The sequence below is a fragment of the Fundulus heteroclitus genome, chromosome 2, assembly GCF_011125445.2.
Source record: "Fundulus heteroclitus isolate FHET01 chromosome 2, MU-UCD_Fhet_4.1, whole genome shotgun sequence".
NCBI classification, from domain to species: Eukaryota; Metazoa; Chordata; class Actinopteri; order Cyprinodontiformes; family Fundulidae; genus Fundulus; species Fundulus heteroclitus.
Window position 1 is genome coordinate 6,309,179 of NC_046362.1, and position 19,892 is coordinate 6,329,070.

Below are 19,892 nucleotides of genomic sequence, written 5' to 3' on the forward strand. Positions count from 1 at the left end.
ATCCGTCCACACTGGAACAAGAAGTGTTTATATAATTTGTCAATAGCACGTTCATGCCCAGAACAAATGCATGTCAATTTCTAACAGGAACTATGCTTCAGCTACCGTGTCCAGAAATAAATCCAGTTTAAAAAGAGGTGTCAAACTTATTCACGTTTATTACTCAGGTAGAAGTATAAATACTAGCGTTTAAAATACTTCTTAACTTTTTACACAAGTAAAAGTATAAAAGAACCGGTTACAAAACTACTAAGTACAAAAGTAAAAACAATAAAAAAAAAAAAAAAAAAAAAAAAAAAAAGCTGGACTGGACAACTAAATGTGTGTATTCAGGGCAGGTTTTGTAACAATTACCCTCATATGGTTGTGTGTATACAGTAGACAGAGTTGTCCAAATGAAGATTTAATCCAAGTGATTAAAAAAAGAAAAATAACTAATAATCCTGATTGATCAATTCCTGATATGTTCTTTCTCCAGTTCGTTAGCTAATGGCAACAGTGTCAAATATAACTTTTCATCCAAATATCTTGGAAAAATTTTTCAATATACAACCGGAGATGTACAAGAGTCCGCTCTTCTTGTCTTCCAACCTCCTCCCTACCTCTTGGTTGGCATATTTTGCTCACTCCCTGCTACAGATATCTTTATGCTAAGCTACAAAGGGCCGGTTCTAGGCACACAGATATGAGGGAGCAGGCAGAGCAATCGAATGATGCTCCAGCATTTTATGTAGTTTGTGATTTGTGTTTACTTCATGTAAATAGAGTAAGCGGTGTCCGACATCCGAAAGATGGATTGCACTTTAGTCTACCCCAATACCTGCCTAGCTTGGGGGTCCCATCTGAAGCCAACATTCCAGCTGGTAAAAATATCCATCTAAGTTTTAAAAACCAGCTGCATAACATATCTTGTAACTAATGTAACCCTAATAACTAACTATAACCTCAGAAAAATAAAAGATAATACAAATGATCATAAAAAAACGACCCAAAAAAACTCTTATGATGCTGTACTTTTGTATTTTGTTATCTCGCAACATTAATCCCTACTACAAAACGGTGATCGGGGGCAAACAGATCATTCTTTAGAGAAGGAGCGGAGAAGGCACAGAGATGACAAAGCTGCTTTTTTTGATTGAGGGGGAATGACTTTGTTTGGGGGGGGGGGGGGGGCAATAACCCCTCTCACCCCGGCGTAGAACCGGCCCTGTTCTTCTACGCTTTCTTCTTCTACTCAAGTTTTTTTGGAGTGGTTGGCAAACGACTTGGTTCAGTACCACATCCAACCACGAGCAAAATTTGTCTGGATAGTTTTTTTGTTTTGTTTTTTGATATAAAAATAAGGCGAAATAAAATAGAAGTAACAAGGTTGTTTTTAAAATGTAAAGAATAGGAAGTACAGATAATTGTATGAAAATGTAAAGGGTAGAAGTAAAAAAGTCGGCTAAAAATAATAAGACCAGTAAAGTAAGGTAGCAAAGTATCTGCACTGTGTTACTTGACACCTCTGAGCTTCAAATACCAAATAAATGCCTACTTATAGAGATTATCTCATCCGATAACTGTAGAAGTAAACAGTAATAGTCGGCCAGCATGAAACGATGATGCTGGAATATCTCAAATTATCCGCCTTTAAACTCAGTTTAAGGTCGGAGGTATAACTAAAAGACAGACAAAACTTCATCAACAACTGGTGGGAGGGGGGCGGTTGTTGTGGCTGAGCGACATGCACCTCCAGAGCTGAGCAATGATAACCATCAACAACTGAAAACTGACACGTAATGCTCCACAGGCGCTGTTTCACCCATGGTTTTCGCACGCATTCGCTCCACCATATGATGAACCGGTAAAATAGGAGCTGTATATTAAGCGAGAATCTGAATACTGTGTAATGCATGTGCCTCTCTTTATTCTGCTACCCCCCATAACGTCTAATCCGACCAAACCAACTCGATAAACAGAGTCCACCTGTCAACGTCCTATAGATACCAAGGGGCGGTTTTATTTTAGAGTACTAGTTCTTTTCAGAGTAGTCAGTTTCTTCTTTTTCTATCATGAATAATAACAGTGATAAAATATGTTGTGGTTAAAATAAGCCCCCCCCCCCTCACTTTCCTTCACTGCCGGGGCCGCTGCTGTGATGTAACCTCACCTCCTCAGTGACGATGCTCAGCGGGTATCTGTCCTCAGACAGGAAGTTGAATATGCACCATATCTTAAAGGCGTCGTCGCCGGAGATGAAGAGCTGTTTTTGATCCAGGTTCTTCCTGGAGCACAACGTCCAGCACATTTTATTGAACTCCTGGCGGTCAAAGTTATCCTTGGCCTGTTGCAGAGGGGGGAAGAAAAAGACAGCAGCGCCTGTGAGTTACGTGTCTGACAACAAGGAAGAACTTTTTGTTTTTTTTCCCCCACCAACAAAAACAGTTGATTGGAGGAAGGACAAAGGTAAAACAACCTGAGCTGGGCAAGATTTCCCCTACTGACATAAGCACATTCAGAACCTTGAACCTCACCTTTCCTTTTTTTCCTCTTTTTTTATTTATTTACAACCAACACACTGCAATGCATTTTATTTGGATCTAATGCAATAGGCCAGAAAAAAGTACTGCATAACCTTAGAATGCACTGAACGTGGTACATGGCTTTTATTCTTATCATTTTAACAAATAAAAGTCTGAAAAGTGTGAATTGCATTCCCATCCTGTCACATCCTGTCCTGTGGGTCATTTAATCATAGCATAACTTCAGCTTAGACCTCAGACGTTTATAAGGCAACTTTAAACATAAAAGAGTCAAAAGTGTGGCATGCACTCGTATTTCTTCCTCTTTACTCTGCCACCCCTACACAAAACCAGAGCAGTTAATTGCCTTGAGAAAAGTTACCTCAGCAATAAATACAGTCCATCTGTGGGATTCAATCTCCGTATAAATAAAACTGTTCCATGAAGTCATCAGAGGTAAGTTGGAGAACATTAGTAAACATGAAGATCGGGTCAGAGATAAAGTTGTGGAGATGTTTAAACTAGAATTTGGTTATATAACGATATCCCAAGTTTCAAAACATTTAATGGAGCTCTGTTCAACTCATTCATTTATAACGGGCAGAGTATGTCCCAACTGCATACCTACCGAGACATTAAAAAATAAATATGTATAAACGGTGGAAGGACAGCATTAATCAGAGAAGAAGCCAGGAGGCCTGTGTTACCAGTGGAGGAGCTGCAGAGATCCACAGCTCAGGTGGGAGAGACTGTCAAATGGACAACTCTAAGCTATTAGTCTATGGGTTCAAATTCCAGTCATATATTATGTGCTTGTAAATCAGAATGTGCCGTTGTAAATGAGTGTTTACACACTGTAAACCAAAATGCTTGAGAATTTTATCTTTGTGTTTCCATAGATAAGGATTCATGTGTTTACAAAAAGTGTAACATTCTGCTATGAGTTTCGACTTACAGTATTTTTTCGGACTATAAGGCACACTTAAAATCCTTAAATTGTCTCAAACATTGATGGTGCTCGTTATAATCCAGTGTGCACCTTATATATGATTAATGTTGTGCTTATTGACCGATTTTATGTGGTACAGTATGCTAAAAAATCTGTTAAAATGTGCAAGCTTGACTTTGGTTAGTAACGAAGCCGCTCCAGTCAATGGATGTTTGGAGCATTACGGTACGCTGTGTCACGGTACACTGAGCTGCCCACAAGACTGCCTGACTGTAATGTCGAAACTAGAAGTGCATTCATGTGAAGGTCCCCACGTCCTCGGGTCTACTTCACTCCACGGAGGTCCGCGCATGCTTGAGGTCTAATCAAGGCGGACTCTGTGCATTCAGGTATGTGCAGAGCCTAAATTTCTATGACCTCGTACACGGTGTAACACTTAAAACATCTAGGAGGCGAGAGGTATTTACATCCAACTGTTTTATATGTGACACCAAGCTTGATACACTGAGGGGCAGTCACAAGGAATTGTAATAAACCTAGTAAGGTAATCCAATATAAAAGTTACGCTTATTTTGGCCTTATGTTAGAAACATATGTCCTCTCAACAGGGACGGATAGAAAGCTGTGTACGTGAAGGGGCGGAGTGATAGTACACAGTTGGTAAGAATTTTTAGTGCACCTTATAATCCGGTGCACCTTATGATCAGAAAAATATGGCACTAGTATGAATCTTGACCAGAATTTTCTCCTTCTCAGCTGATTGGTCAATGCCATGTCACTCAAAGATTTAAGAATCCAATTAGAAAACACATGGATTTGGCTGTCGCCGCTGCACAAAACTGAGCTCCAAGTCCTGGAAGAGTGGTGCGTGTTAAAGATGGAGTGACGGCGATCTGGTTTCAAGACTGGATTATCAACAAATATTTATTTGAAAAATGGTTTTGCTTTTGTTTAATTATCTCTTAGGAGTTGTTGGGGGAAAGCCTTTTTTATTCAAAACAGGTTGCTAGTTTCATCGGGTACAAGCCTGTTATTCAATATTTTGCTCAGCTGAACTTTGAATGGTACAATAAAAATTAAGATTGATTGCCTCTGTGATTAATTGTGGGAAAACAAGCATGGAGACTGACGCAGAAATATTAGCAAGGTGTAAACACACAGGAATGCTGAATGGTTTGATTATAGGAGATGCGGTAAGTGTTTAAGCTTGGGAAGATCTGTGACAAGAATCAGAAATGAGTATTTTCTTAAGACAGTTTTTGTTTTTACATTCCAGAGTGAAGTGGGTAGAACGCTCTTGAAAAGGTATTGAATTGGTGCTGCAGAGGGAAATGTTTTCTTAGAGCCGGTGAAAAGTAACGTCTCCATGGAGACTGTTGGCAAGGCTGACTGGGCAGTCTTGTGGGACAGAAGCACAACTTATCCTGCAGGCTTCCTGTCTGCTAAATAAGTCCTGGCTAAAACTCTACTAACCATCCTGAACCTGAGTTGAAACTTCTAGCCAAACTGCTGCTCTGAAACTGCTGCAAAATAGAGATTTAAGCAGCAGGAGGTGTACAGTATAGCATGCCTCAGGTTATCTAATCTCAGTAGACAGTATCAGAGTTTATTTATCTAACCCAAATAACTATAAAAAAAAAAAACTTTCCAGGTAAGCTAGGCGTGTGGCACTAACATGAGAAAGTCTTTAAAGAGCGCTCTCCTGCAAAAACACTCATTGTAAAAAGAAAGTAACGCTCCCTTTCCCCAGTTTTTATTTACCTAATTGTTTAAATTTAACCTGAAGAGTACAACACACCATCCCATGACACCATCATTATCGATTAATTATAAATGAAGCCAAAACTGCAAGGTGGCAGAGCTGTTGGCGCCGTTGCTTCACTTCAAGAAGGTCCAGGGATTTCCTCCCAAAGCCGTACGTCTCTCCTTGCCCAATTCTATCTATTCAAAGCCAACTACACACCGGTTCTAGAAGCAGCTTTTGTAGGAATAGCTGGAAGTAGCTATTTTCAGCCCTTTTTTTTTTCCTACGCTTGTCCTGTCACAGGATTTCCAGTATACCATATAGAGAAGCTAGTTGCCTACATATTACCAGGGCAGGTTTACGCTTTAAAAAAAAAAAAGATATCTCAAAATGGTATCCTAATTGTGTGACTGACTATATTCAATCAAGATTTCAGCATCACATAAGGCAGAAAACACCAGATGGCTGCAGCAATCCCAGGTAGAGACACAAAGGGCATCACCCCAGGACAGCCACATCCACCCCCGCCACAGAGCTCGGTTGTCAGTTCATGTGTTTCCAACAACATTTTTTAATGCACATTTTGAAGTATCGCATTAGACAAGGTTGATGCAAATGGCAAAATTGAAAATATCTCTTTCAATTTTGCAAAAAAAAAAACAAGTTATTGCGCTCGTTTGAGGTGATTTTGGGATTTAGTGAAAAAGACAATGCGCAAAACGGGAGATGGAAACACATTTGCTGAATAAGTTCTGACATAAACATTTACCTCAAATGACCGATCAACTCTTCCCACCATCGGCATCCTCCCGGATATTCCCATACCGCATTTCTTTCTTTGTCTCCGGACTGCATGTAACATCGCCAATACTAGCTAAAACATGAATAATTTGCATTTCCCTTTTTGCGACGTTTTAAACCTTCACTCAAAATTCGTATGACAATTGGATGGAAACGTGGCTAGTGAAGCGCAGGGACAGCACCCCCCATACCAAGAAGGCAGCGGTTGAGACGGAGGGTACCAACAGGAAATATCACAACGTATCTATTTTGCTTTTTTGCAGTTTTCTAATGACCACACCCATAAAGCAGCTGGCTAAAAACATCTGCCAGCTTTCCTAACACATAAGCACTTTATATAGAACAAACCAACGAAGCACCATGGACAAGGCTGCTGCTGAGTTTAACTGGTTTCAGAGGATGGAGTCTGAAGGGAAGGAAGATGGGAGCATGTACTTAGTGATGCAAAACAAGGAAGAGGAGCAGGTAGAAGAGATCCAAGCACATCACATCTAATATAATCAAGCATGGAGTCATCAAAGCTCCCTGTCACTGAATCTTTAGCCAAACATTTGGTACAATTAAAGAAACGTTACAGACAGCTGCAGACTGTAAGACAGAGTGTGGAATACCTGTATATCATGTATCTTTCACTTCATGCTACATAGCCCCCCCCTCATAGGTGATGCCTGGGAAACTATTCCCTCCTACAGTCACTGAAAGTCCACTTGATATTAAACTTGCATTTATTTCTGTCGTTAGAATAAAATATATTCCTGAGGGCTGTTTCACAAAAGCAGAATTTAGAAATCCAGGGTAAGAGATAAAGCTTGACCAGCGTGATCAGTGCATCCCGGTTTTATCCTTTTGACAGAGGCCAATCCAGGCTCAGGATGTCTGACTCTGTCAAGCCAGGTTTAAGTAATTCAGGTAAATGCCAGCCCACGTTTTTTTTTTTTCAGGAGACCATGAGGTTGATCACAGATTCAATGATGCTACAATGGATAAGCTGCGTGCATCATAAGTTTAAATCAAAGGAGCGACATCTTTTGATGAAGACTTATAAGGAGTTGAAGCGAGACCAAATCCAGGATATCTGGAAAATCCTGGCTTAATCTGCTATCTTGGTTTTGTAACAAACAGTCCTCAGTTTTCTTTAACTAACATTTCTGACTTCCTTGTTCTGACCCAAGTATATAACTATGAATAAATACTTTCAGCAGTCTTGGTTTTGTGTCGTGCTTGATTAATTTATTTTTGTATAAATCACAGCAATCTTACATAAAGTCAAATGTCCAACTCTGTCTCAGGTTATGCACATTAGTTCCTGAGCTGCTGAAAGAAAAGTGTTCAGAACAATCATGGATAACTTTTCTAACAAATAAATAAAAAGAAAACAATAAAAATAATTTTTTTGTGCTTGATTTGTGAAGAAACTAGCATGTTCTGCTAATTGGGAGTGTGGTTGTGCTCACTGTGTGAAGTGTTTTGAAACCAAAGCTTTGAAAGCAATCTTAGAAACCTGTAAAGGAGCTTGTCCTTTTGCACAGTGGCTGTTAAATTATATTAAGTATATGCATCATTTAGGATATGTTAGTTTTCTCATTGGGTGTGCCTGTGACGACTGCACAACAAATCAGGAGCAAGTTGACCAAAAGCCATGGATATGTCTTCAAAAGAAGGTCATTACACTTTTTTCCTGCTTGGTTCATTTCATTCTAAAAACTCTCAAATATCCTTGAATGATTGCCACATTCAGTTTTTGTGCTCAAGTAACAGCTGCACTGAAGTAGAGAGGACTGCTCAGGATCTGATGCAACTGGCCGATGTGCTAATTTAGGGTAAACGTCTGTGTGGAAACCTGTGCTGGATGTTAAAATGACACTCCACCCAGAAATCCACCACGAACCTAACCCCAGAAAGCTTGACTAGGAAGCATTCCAAATGTGTTCACTATTAAATCATAGATCTATGGTATATTTGCATTTCTAAAAGCTGAAGACAGCCATGGCAGAGATGATTTAACCAACACTTGTCTTTTCTTCGTACAACGCTTTGGTCAGCGTGGTCTCACGTGTTACATGCAGCGTGTCAGGCAGATAAATGAACATGTTTCAACACCCTCCAGCAGACATTCCCCAAACCACACCTAAAACAATGTGTTATCTTGTCACTGGACGTATGGTAATTTTCCGAGGCAATGCAAAAAAAAAAACAAAAAAAAAAAAAACAGTGTTTCATGTCAACACGTGACGTAACCACATGAATTTAATGGGATCCTTAAGCCGTGCACTAAGACATGGAAACATTTGTGTGGTGTCAGCTTTCCAGACAAACAGCTAACCGAGCCTGAGGCAAACTGTGACCTGTCATTCTTGCATAATGAAGCTGTGCATCATCATTTCACGTTTCCCTTTTGAGTTAACGTCGCCATTAACTCCATGAATCGCAAGGTCTACTCTAGGCCCTGAGGAAGCTTCATCACAGGTGCCATCTGCCTCAGTGGGGTCAGCATACAGACATTAAACTGATATCCATCTTCCCTGAGAAACTGCTTAGGATTTCCCCTTTACATTGGTGCCCTTTAAGGTAAATTCCTCTGACAAAGGAACAATACAGGAGGGACCTGAGGCTTCTGAGTGGAGGTTTTTAAGGCCAAAACAACAGCTATACCAGAAACCCCTAAAGGAGAATTTGCGGCCAATACTTTGTGGTCTTAAGCCAAGCTCGCATCAGGACAATGATCCAGAGCACGCCAGCAAGGCCACAAAGCCCAACATTAAAGATTGCAAGAATGATCAACTTAGTTTTTGCTTTCTTTAGGAGTATTAAACAACCAAAAAAATATTTTTTACTGGGCTCTGTAAATTCAGACATGTCCTATGCTGATGGGACTGTCATTTTTAATGTGAAGCACATTAGAAGCTACGGTTCTCCCTTCGAATCTGAGACAGCTGACATGACGTTCAACATGGCTGGTTTTTCGTAGAGCTACAAAGCTCTTGCAAAGTCACTTCTAAATCCTCCAGCTATCTTTCAATGCTCTAAACGATAGATTTAGGAGTGGAGGGAGTAAAGAAAAATGACTAGTGCTGAGAAAAAGACACTTTCCGTAGTAAACATTGTGTCATATTTCAGAAATAATCCATCTAGGTACCAGACTACCTGACAGTAAACACTACTGTAGAGTCCTTTAAATGTGTGCAGGGGACGGCGCTGATCTTCAGGTGGAAGAGTGTCTGTATCGTCCATGTGGGCTGGACTGAATCAGCAGAGCGCGGTTGCAGCAAGACCGACGAGGAGGTACCTGACGTTGTGAAAGAGGAATGTGTTACAAAGAGCGAGTCTTCGTAAACCATCTGTGTGTTGTTGCGTGTCCTGTTTGTCTCTCTCCTCCTGGCTCACTGTCAGATCGTTACCGGTGTAACCAAGCTGACGGCAAGTCAATTAAACCTTCAGCCCGCCATCAAATAATAAGCCCTGGGAGAAGACGCGGTAACAGAAGTGATAGGAGAGCAGGAACCGCCCAGGATGGCTTTGTCCATCAACACGTCCTGTATCAGACTGGGAGGTAACACGAATGGAAATACCACCGCTTAACTTTAGAGTGAGAAGATGACGTCAGTGGCCCCGTACTAAACGCAGCATTTCCAGTGACATTACTATTTCAGTTGCTGGGGAAGATTCTCAGTCATCCAGGTCCTGATCAAACCAAAAAAAGGTTAAAAACAAACAAACAAATAACTGGACTTCTATTCTGAAGCTGAAGACGTTTCACTTCCCAGTGTGGACTTCCCAGCTCTATAGACCTGCCGGCGAGGCCTCATCAGAGCTCAGATCTGCATCCAGATTAACCCGGAACTGATCGCCCCGCACAATGGAGTCATTAGACTCATCGTTTGCCTGGCTCCCAGGAGAAATGTTGTGATCACATGGATGTGATCACAACATTTCTACATGACATGTGGCAAACCTGTCCTGTTGTCACTTGGTTTTAACGACTGTCCTGACTGCCACTACTTGGTACCGGCCAGATTTATGGAACGCATGGCAGCCGCCACGCCCACATGTTCTCCCACCTGAGCTGTGGTTCTCTGTGGCTCCCCCAGTGTTATCATGTGCCTATTCGCTGCTACTCTGCATAATGATCCGTGTTTCTTTTCCTCATCCTATTATTGATTCTTGTTTTTTAGTGTGCTGTAACTACGTTTTGCTTTAGGGTTAAAAGGCAAAGGTGTGACGTCCTGCCGAGTGGTCACTCCAGTCCAAAAACGTGTATATGTCTCTCTCTCTCTCTCCTTTATTCTGCGACATGTGACTAAGGATGATGCACTTCTCCCATCTTCCTCTTTTCTTGCATCCATCAAAGCACACATGGATGCAGTTTCTCCGGCCGTCAGTTCTAGACAAATGTTACACACTTTTTGTTCTCTTGCTTTGGAAAATCTGGTTCAAACGTAGGCCCATTCAATACAATTTCCTTATACGACTAGGTGGAGTTTCCTCAGCAGTTGAATGCTTTGACAGCCACCCCCCACCCCCACCCCTTCCACTCTGTCCACAGGCTGTGTGGACAAATACATGCAATGTTGCATGTCAGGAAGGAGAGGAGGATTTTTTTTTTTTTTTAACTCTAACGTGTTGTCATATCACTTCTAACACTAAAGTCAGGCCGGATTTGGTGATAACGCTCTTTAACCTGGTAAATAATCCAACACATCCAGAGTCCAGTGTTGCTTGAATATGCGAGTACAGTTCTTGGGGAAGTTTATTTGTGCTGAAGGACGCTAAAGAGCGTTTCCTTTTGCTCTGAATGTTACGCTGGGGTTACCCTCCCACAACGAGCCCACAGACTTAATGCGCATTTGGTCAGAGAGCAATAACGGAAACCCAACTAAATATCCATTTCAACTAAGTGACTTTCTCACAGACTTCACACAATAAACTGTTTCAGATTTAGAAGCTGAAAAACGAGTTGGACGACTTGTTTTTTGATCACCTGATACTAAAAGGAACAAGGAATTAATGAAAGAAAAAGAATTCCCGAAGTTACTGACAGTGTGTAGTTAGTTGGCATCAATGCCAGACCTGATAGTAACCCAAATGATTTAAAGAGACCAGAGGAAACTGCCAAAGTACAATAAATGTTATCCCTACGGCAACAGCAAATATATCAGTTAGTCGGATTATCGATTAAACACAAGGTCCTGCTAAAGCACTCATATAGATTGAGCTTTTACGATATATACCAACAATGGCCAGAGCCACAATGCAGGGGTTTAATATTTGTGGCAATTCAGGTTTGATACGTGGCGAAGAAAAACAGAGAAAGACTCGCAGCTTAAATCGGCAGCACAAGTGCCAACTCAGGAGGGTTGACTACAAATGTAAGCGACACTTTATAGATTTTTATTAGTTAAAAGAAAATGAAAAACATGTCTAATTTTCCATTTACCTCAATTGTGCTTCCTGTCAAGCACGGGGTGACCAGAGTGTTGCAGCTTTTGTTTTTATTTTTATTTTTAAAGTGCGAATCATGTACAGTAAAGGCGTAAGGATTTATCTTAATGTTCACATTTCTATTTCTATTTAGAAAGCGAGAAATGAAGTTCTGGTTTTTGCTGACCTGAAACTGACTAGACTACAAATGGCATTTTCTTACCATAACTGATGAAATGCTACATACATACAAAATAAAAACCCTCCACTCCATCCTTTAAAAAAATTAAAGGCTTCAAAACAGTTAAATTTTTCATCATACCGTTCCAACGGCTTACAGCCATTTTGATGAAAAGTCAGAAATTTGGAGGATTGGCGAGAGTTTTCTCCAGCTGTATGGAGCGAAGCGCGGCACAGCTCTGCCATTTATTGCTGTAAACTGCCTGTCAGCAGCTGAAGGCTACTTCACTTCCCTTGTTTTAGAAAAAGAAAACAAATTCGTTTTTATGGGTATGTGCGTGATCATAAAGAACATGGCCAATGGTGGAGATTAAAGGAGTCCCACCTATCCCCTTTATTAAGGTAGCACAGTTTAAAAAGAAACATGGGCAAGCTATGAGGAGAGTGTTCACTAAACAGCCAACCGCAATCAGGCTGCCGGAGCGGATAGCCTGACTATTTAACCAACACCGGCTTGTCATACTTGTGCTACTCTAAAACAGCTGAATGGGAAAAGAGTTTCATATTATGTGCGACAACTATATTTACTCAAAAACTAATACTTCAGTTACAGACTTCCGCATCCTAGGTGCGCAAAGGAGCGTTATAGCAGATCCTTCCTCCCAGCAGCTGTTAGACCTTATATCCATCGCTGCTCGCAACAAAACTCAATGAGGTGTTTACATCCCTGCTGTTATTAGCACCTTTTATTTCCATTCTTGCAACTATATAGCTATATAAGTTCAGTCCATTTACCATTTACTCTGTATGTTTTGTTTTTTTTTTGCAAAAATAAATACACATACACATTTAGTAATTTTTTTTACTACCTACTCAGTCTTTGTGTTAACACTGTGAGATTGTGGTATTTTTATTAAAGGTAAACAGTGAGCATCTCAAATTGGCCTATGGTTAGTGAGATCAGAATTAAGCACATGGTTAGCTTACATATTATGACAAATGCACTTCAGTCAAACTTAGGTTTTCAGCAGGATTAGCAATAAAACCTGAGATCACATGTTTTTTGGTGGGTTTTTTGTTAATAAGTTGAGATTTAAGTATTGGGAAAAGTCAAAGAGAAAATGATCTCCCTGGCATAATAGAGATATTACTAATACAATACACAGCCTAATGCACAGTGTAAAATGAGCTACAGTCACAGAAATGTACGCTGACTGGATGATGACAGCCCAGCCCAAACTGCCTTAGCGATCAGAAATGTATGCTGTGTTTGGTTTGTCTCTTCTGGGCTACTGTAGTAGCATGTTTGGTTAACATACAACCCTCAGAAGATGTTTTTCTTTTATTTAGTTTAGCACATTTCTACATTATAATAAGAGCTGGTTCCGCAGCAGCTCCCATTTACAGTAACCCCTTGGTATGACATCACAGAACAGAAAGAAAAGGCTTTTTCAGAACACTCAGCTGAATGGATACCAAAGGCCTTTTCATGTTGAGACTGCGTGATGACGCCATCGTACAGGGGGCGGGCGGATTAATGAGGAAGGTCAGTGTTTAGCTGTCAGGACAACGAGCAACAGACACACACACGGATGACACCATCACAGCTAGCAGCTCATTCAACGTATATAGCTCGCTAACCGAGAAACACTTTCACACTTCCAAAAGTAAAAGCCAACCCGTTTCATGCTCTAGTGTCATCTAAACACAGAACACCGAAAATAAATAAATAAACGACGGTAGGTTGATACCAAAAAGGTATGAAAAAGGATCATGTTTGAAACAGCATCAGTGGGAATTTCCCCTAAACCGCTGCAGGCTGTGGCAGTTTTACATTAAGAGAGAACGTCACGTAACAATGTTCCAAGTTCCTGGTATTTACACATTTAAAACTAGACTGTGTAAAACGAACAATTTCATTTGATTTAAAACAGAAAAGCAACCAGTGTTCCCACTGATCCTGGCTTTATCTTTACCTATCTTAGTATTACAGTAACTTTCCCCATACACATTTATTATCATTGGCTTTATTATGTGAATCTGATTCATAGACTTAAATCAAACGCCTGTTAAATGAAGCAACTCATTTATAGTGACTACAGTTTTTGCTGTGGCTGACCGCAGCACTACTCCAAGTTCCATAAAGCTGGAGAAAACTCTAAATTACGCCGGCTCTTCCCCTGGCAGAACACAAAAATATAAGCAATTCTGAAACTGTAACTGTGTCTAAAAGGCAACAAGTGATTGACTGATGCTTTCAGTTTAAAATACTGATAAATTAAAGATAGAAAAAAATACACACGCTGAAAATCCATCAAGCAAAGACATATAGGACATGCCCTCAGGCCCAAAGAGTCACAACAATCAGGCTGTTGTGGCTTTCTTAGTAGAGCTAAGAATGTTATATTTATATTGAGTTGTATTCAACAACCTACTGCCCCAGTTTATGTGCTGCTATCAATTCATCGGTTCTGCTCTTCTCACAGGGCAACATTTTCTTCACGTGCAGCTAAAAAGTTACAGAACAGACTGCTATCTCAAAGTCAATCTTTTTTTTTTCTTCCTTTTTTAACGGCGTTCCTCCAAAACAATGGTCTAACAGTGCGAACATTTGGATTATACATACAACATAAAGCTTAATAACCTGAACAACACTTCCACTTGCAGGGCTTTAAGTGGGACGTTTCAGGCTAGTGGTGACCATGCGTGCTGCATGCTGTGTGCTGACTCACCTTATCCAGGATGAACTTGTTGAGGTACGGCATGTAGCCCTGATTGGACACCGGACCCTCGTCATCGTCCTTAAAGTGCTCTTCCAGTGCCACCGGGTCATGTGGGATGCCTAACACTGTGCATAGGTTATGGGAAAGCACCTGAAAGCAGAGCAAACGCGCCCATGTCAAGCGGGTGATAACATATACTTTGCACAGATAATCAACAAAACCTTATTTCAGTTATATTTTTTTACTGTAACAATGCTTCAATGCAATAGATCTTACTTCTTTGGACATTGTGTTTGTTTCCCCTCAAATGGCACCACATTTGTTGGGAAAATCCACATTTGGTTTGAGTGGCAAACTAGAGTATGTCGGTTGCTCCATTAAAACAAGAAACTTTGCAAATACTGTCTACCCGCGCAAAACATATCTCTGTTATTGACTGTTGTTTGCTGTTGTTTATTGGATGGGATGATTGAGGCTTGAATAAACGGGTTCTTCCAAATGTGACAACTATAACAGAGGGTTGTGTTGGAGAACCTGGCAACCATTCCTCTGCTGCTCACCAGCTTGGTCACAGCGATGGCATGTTGGCGGATGAGTTACAAACCCTAAGATTGAAGATGTTGAAGTGCTAAAACTAACCGAAAGAATTATTTTGTGACTTTTTTTTTTACCTGCTGTACAAAATCTGATAAAATTTGACAAATTAGTCAGATTTTCTGTAGGAAAGGGATGTTTAAATCATTGTAGATCCAGACGTTTAAAACAGTTTTGGTCAATTGCCTTTTTAAAAGATCGTCAGCCTGTCTGCAAATTATTTTTGCCTTCATTGAAAAAAAAACAACCTACTGATTTATTTTTGGTCTAGCAATATAAGAACGGGATCTGGATCAGTATTCATTTGAAAACGCTTCCTGTGTTTAGCTGGTTTAAATAAATGAATAAGCAGAGTTTAACGCACAAAAGTCTGATTTGAATGAAAACTGTTTGATAGATGCTGTTCTATTTACGATGAAATTACAGAGAATTGAATAAGTATGCTTATTAAAAGATGAATGCTTTGTATTTTACCTAACATTTCCAATTATAAGATTTTAACTTGTCTGTAATAATTTTGCTCCAAAAACAAAAATAAAAAGGTCAGCCACTTATGCTGATGCACCACATCTTTCTTGGAATGAAGTTCTCAAAAAAAAAACTTTCCCATTGTGAAAAAGTTCAACATTTTGGTCACTCATTTCAGAAAACGAAATTTATCTATTATACAGATTCATTACGCATCAGGTGAAATATTTCAATCCTTTATTTCTTGTAACTTGTGGTTTATAGACAACCAAAGCCCAAAAATGTATCGGAAAATTAGAATATTTCATAAGATCAATAAAAATGGGTGATTTTTTAAGGATGTTCATTTCCGTGTTCTGTGCTCCTTTTGCACGACTTCCTGCATTAATGGCATGGACGTTGTTGTGTGGTTCTGCTGAGGTGTTCAGAACGGTTGCTTTGATAGCAGCCTTCAGGTCATCTGCCTTGTTGGCTCTGGTGTCTCTCATCTTCCTCTTGACACTCCGTAGATTCTCTGTGGGGTTCAGGTCAGGCCAGTGTGCCGGCCAATCAAACACGGTACCACCAGGGTCACTGAAGCAGCTTCTGGTACCTTTCTGGGCTGGCACCAAGTAAAATGAGAAAATATAATCAGCATCTCTGTAAAGTTGGTCAACAGAAGGGAGCATGAAGTGCTCTAAAGGTTCCTGGCAGATGTCTCCAATGGCTGTAAATTTCAGAGCAACCCCAGTAGAAGAAACGGCACCATAAGCCACCGTTGACTGTGGAAACTTCACACTGGACTTCAAGAACATGGATTCTTTGCATCTTCCGTCTTCCTCCAGACGCTGGGACCTTGATTTCAAAATGAAACACTAACTTTAGTTTCATTTGAAAAAAAATTACTTTGGACCATTGAGGACCATTGAGCAACAGTCCAGTTCTTTTTCTCCTTAGCCCGGGTGAGAAGCTTCTGATCTCGTCTCTGGTTCAGGGTAGGATCCATCTGGGTGTAGGCTCTCTTGAGGTACTCTCTCCAGCCTCAGTCAACTCCACAAATTCTTCTCGCTGGACAATGCTTGACCTTGGTTTAGATTTTCTTTTTGCTTGACGATCCTCTGAAAGCCGCGGTCTTCCCCATGATTGTCCGTCAGCCTACTGAGCAGAAGTTATTCCGAGGTGGTTCGTGGAGTCCACAATCGACAGATACCCGGTCGACGGATTTTTTCACCCGAGCCGTTTTCCATTTTCACTTGATGGACAGAACAGTTCACCACTAGATTTCCCCACCCAGCACTGCAGGAAATGTCTCCAGGACTTCCTCCCTAATGTGTGCCTGGTGTTCCCTGGTCTGCGCGATGCCTTTTGTTCACCAATGTTCTCTAACAAAACTCTGCACAGAACAGCCGGCTTTCTGCTGATGTTAATCACATTTGGACTCTCTAAAAACTAGTTGTGCCGGAGTTTTTTTTTTTGTTGTTTTTTTTTTTTTGCTTTTTCTTAATTAGCAAAACAACACCATTTATATAAAAAGGAAAGCCATGAATTCTTTGCCGTCTTCTTTACAATTATTCACGGCTTTGTGTGTATTTGACCTGAATCTGTGGCTAATGTCACGTACTTCTGCGTCATACGGGAGACGTTTTATTTATTCCAAGTTACTTTTTGGTGATGGCATGTGACTGTGTTCAAAAAGTGAAAGAGCAAGTTGCTCTAGCAAAACCATGGTCTACAGACTTTTCAGAAATGCAATCAGCTGCAGTTCCTGTGGTGCAGATTAGAGCCCAGGTGGCTCTGGGGAGACTTTAACCAAGACAATGCTATGCAAAAGGATTTATACCTTACCCCATTAGTATCAGCATTAATGTATTTAGTGGAGTTTTTTTTTTTTGTGACAGACCAACATAATGCAGCGTACTACCGTAAAGCAGAAGTTAAAGACACATGGCTTTCAAATAAAAGTCTGAAAAGTGTGTGGTTTGCATTTCTATCTACTCCCCCCCCCTCCTCCCCCCTGGGAAATTACTCTTCAATGCAGTTACAGCTCCAACTGTTCTGGAGTCTGTCTAGAAATCATTGCCTGTTATTTACAAAATCCAGCAACGATTAGATGAGAAGCATCTATGAACCACAACATTCAAGTCTTGCAACAAACTCTCAGTTACATTTAGGTCTGGGCTTTGACTAGACCATTCTTGCATTCTTACTTTAAGAGCCTTTTGTGAGGACAGCTAGAATGATCCAATCAACCCTGAACAAGTAGAGGGAGAGGGGGAGGGGGGGGGCATCTCCACACCATGATGCTTAGTGTGTTCAAGGTGAAAACAACTGACATGTATGTAACTATGTTCAGCTTCGGTCTGGTGTGACCAGAGCGCCTTCTGCCACATGTTTGCTGTGGCACACTGGACTTTGTGATTAAAACTCAGGGGCTGCACCAGTAGGCCATAAAATGGGTCATGTGACCTAAATGTGGACATCAGTGTAGTGAAACTGAGATGCGGTGTAACCAATTTAACCCCATTAAAAGGCAGCTCTACATATTTCACAACACAAGAACCTAGTCCATCATGGCCGTGCACTTTTTTTTCCCTCTTTCTTCAGAATCCCAGCCAGCTGAACTCACAGTTGACCTTTTACTTTTTCTGAACAATGCCGGCCAGGCTCTCAGCTGCTCTATCAGTTTGTGGCTCTGCGTAAGAATTAGTAGCAGAAAATCTTTTTTAAGACTCTTGGTTGCGCTTAATTGAGCTGGGACTCTTCAACAGGTAGTGAATGTGCAGCGAAAGATATGCACTATCGCGTTTAAACGCTTTGTTTTACGTTTTGATTAGTGATGGGTGTTTTTTTTTTCTTTTCCCCCACGGAAACACGTTTAAATCGCTAGTTGGATTTCTGCCCATTACCAGGTGCGCCTCCGCCGCTGCCGCGGTCCAACAGAGGCGCCCTGTGTTCTCAGAGGAGGAAGAGACGCGATCGGTGGAAATGCAGACAACTTCAGTCAGCTAAGAAATACAAAAGAAAATACAAAAAACATAAAATAAAGTGAAGCGGCTCAACTTGAGAAACTTACTTTCAGTTGAGATTTGGAGACTTTGCCGCTTTTGTCCACATCCAGAGCAGTGAATGCGTGCCAGATAGACTTTAAAAGCTCGTCCCGCAGCGTCATGGTTCCGAAAGTTTACTGGTCTTATTGATATTATTATTATTGTTCTTATTGCGTCTTATTCCTGCCCTCTCTCCGTCAGCGACTCCCCGCCTGCCTGCTGCTGTCTGTGTGCGCTGTCTCCTCTGGACACAGAGGGGGAAGGATCACATGACGCTCCGTGTCTGGCATGATGATGATGATGATGGTGACGATGATGATGATGGTGATGGTGCAGCGGAGCGCAGAGCTGCAGCACCGCTCAGCGAGAGAGGGCCACACACGTCAGCTGGTGAAAGTGGTGGTGGGCTGTCACTGCAGGGTGGAGGGGGAGCTTCAGCAGGACATGGTCCAAAGGATGGATGCAAGCTTTTTATTTGATTCTTCTATTAGTTCTCAAGAAAACCCCATGTGGCTGTGCACGGAACGCGCTCCCAGTGGTACAGCAACACTCCAAACACCTAATTACAAAAGTACCTCTGTGTGGGTTTAAAAAAAAAAAAAATCGATTGTAAAAAAAACAAAACATTGCCATTAATAAAAGTTATTGTAAAGTAATAAAAGTTTGAGGGAAAAATAGAGAGAACATTAAAAACAAACAACAGCCCACACAGGGATATATATATATATATATATATATATATATATATATATATATATATATATATATATATATATATATATATATATGTGTATATATATATATAATATACATAATAATATATATAATATATATATATATATATATATATATTAGGGCTGGGCAAGTTAACGCATTAATTTCGCGTTAATTCATTAGACTATTAATGCCGATATTTATTTTATCGCGCATTAACGCATGTTGCTCACATGCTTTCAGTCAGTGTCAGTCAGCGCGTGCTGACTGACACTGACTGACACTGACTTATTATTATTATTATTTAATTGTAATAATAAAATAAAAACCACAAAACCCAAAAGGTAAACAGTTTCATGATACATCAAGCTTAGGGACTGGCTAATATACAGCAGGTCAAAAAAGGCCATATTTTGGCTGCAGTGCTTGCTGTTCTCTTATGAAGAAAAGATCAACTAGTGCACTAAATTCAATAGATGGGTTGAAAATATCCAGTAAAAAATAAGTGCTACAAATGTTACAACACTTTTGTTCATATGGCAGAAGAACATTAAAATAAAAGTGCTCTTTACACTACTTTTTAATTCATTCTTGGAGTTTGCGCATACAATGCAATTAATCATGATTAATCGGGCAAATTATGCGATTAATCGCGATTAAAAATTTTAATCGTTGCCCAGCCCTAATATATATATATATATATATATATATATATATATATATATATATATATATACACAAATATAGCAAACAGATTATGTCAAATCTAGA

General features: G+C 40.4%; 1 protein-coding gene across 1 annotated transcript in view; it reads right to left on the reverse strand.

Moving 5' to 3' along the window:
* swap70b (switching B cell complex subunit SWAP70b) overlaps positions 1-18,649 on the reverse strand; it is a 40,552-nt gene extending 21,903 nt beyond the window's left edge. The window contains exons 1-3 of the mRNA XM_012862493.3: positions 18,434-18,649; positions 14,329-14,469; positions 2,153-2,326 (exon numbers count right to left, since the gene is read on the reverse strand). Coding sequence (XP_012717947.2) covers positions 2,153-2,326; positions 14,329-14,469; positions 18,434-18,529 — 411 coding nt within the window. The 5' untranslated portion in view covers positions 18,530-18,649. The remainder of the gene's footprint in view (positions 1-2,152; positions 2,327-14,328; positions 14,470-18,433) is intronic.
* Positions 18,650-19,892: the final 1,243 nt, after the last annotated feature.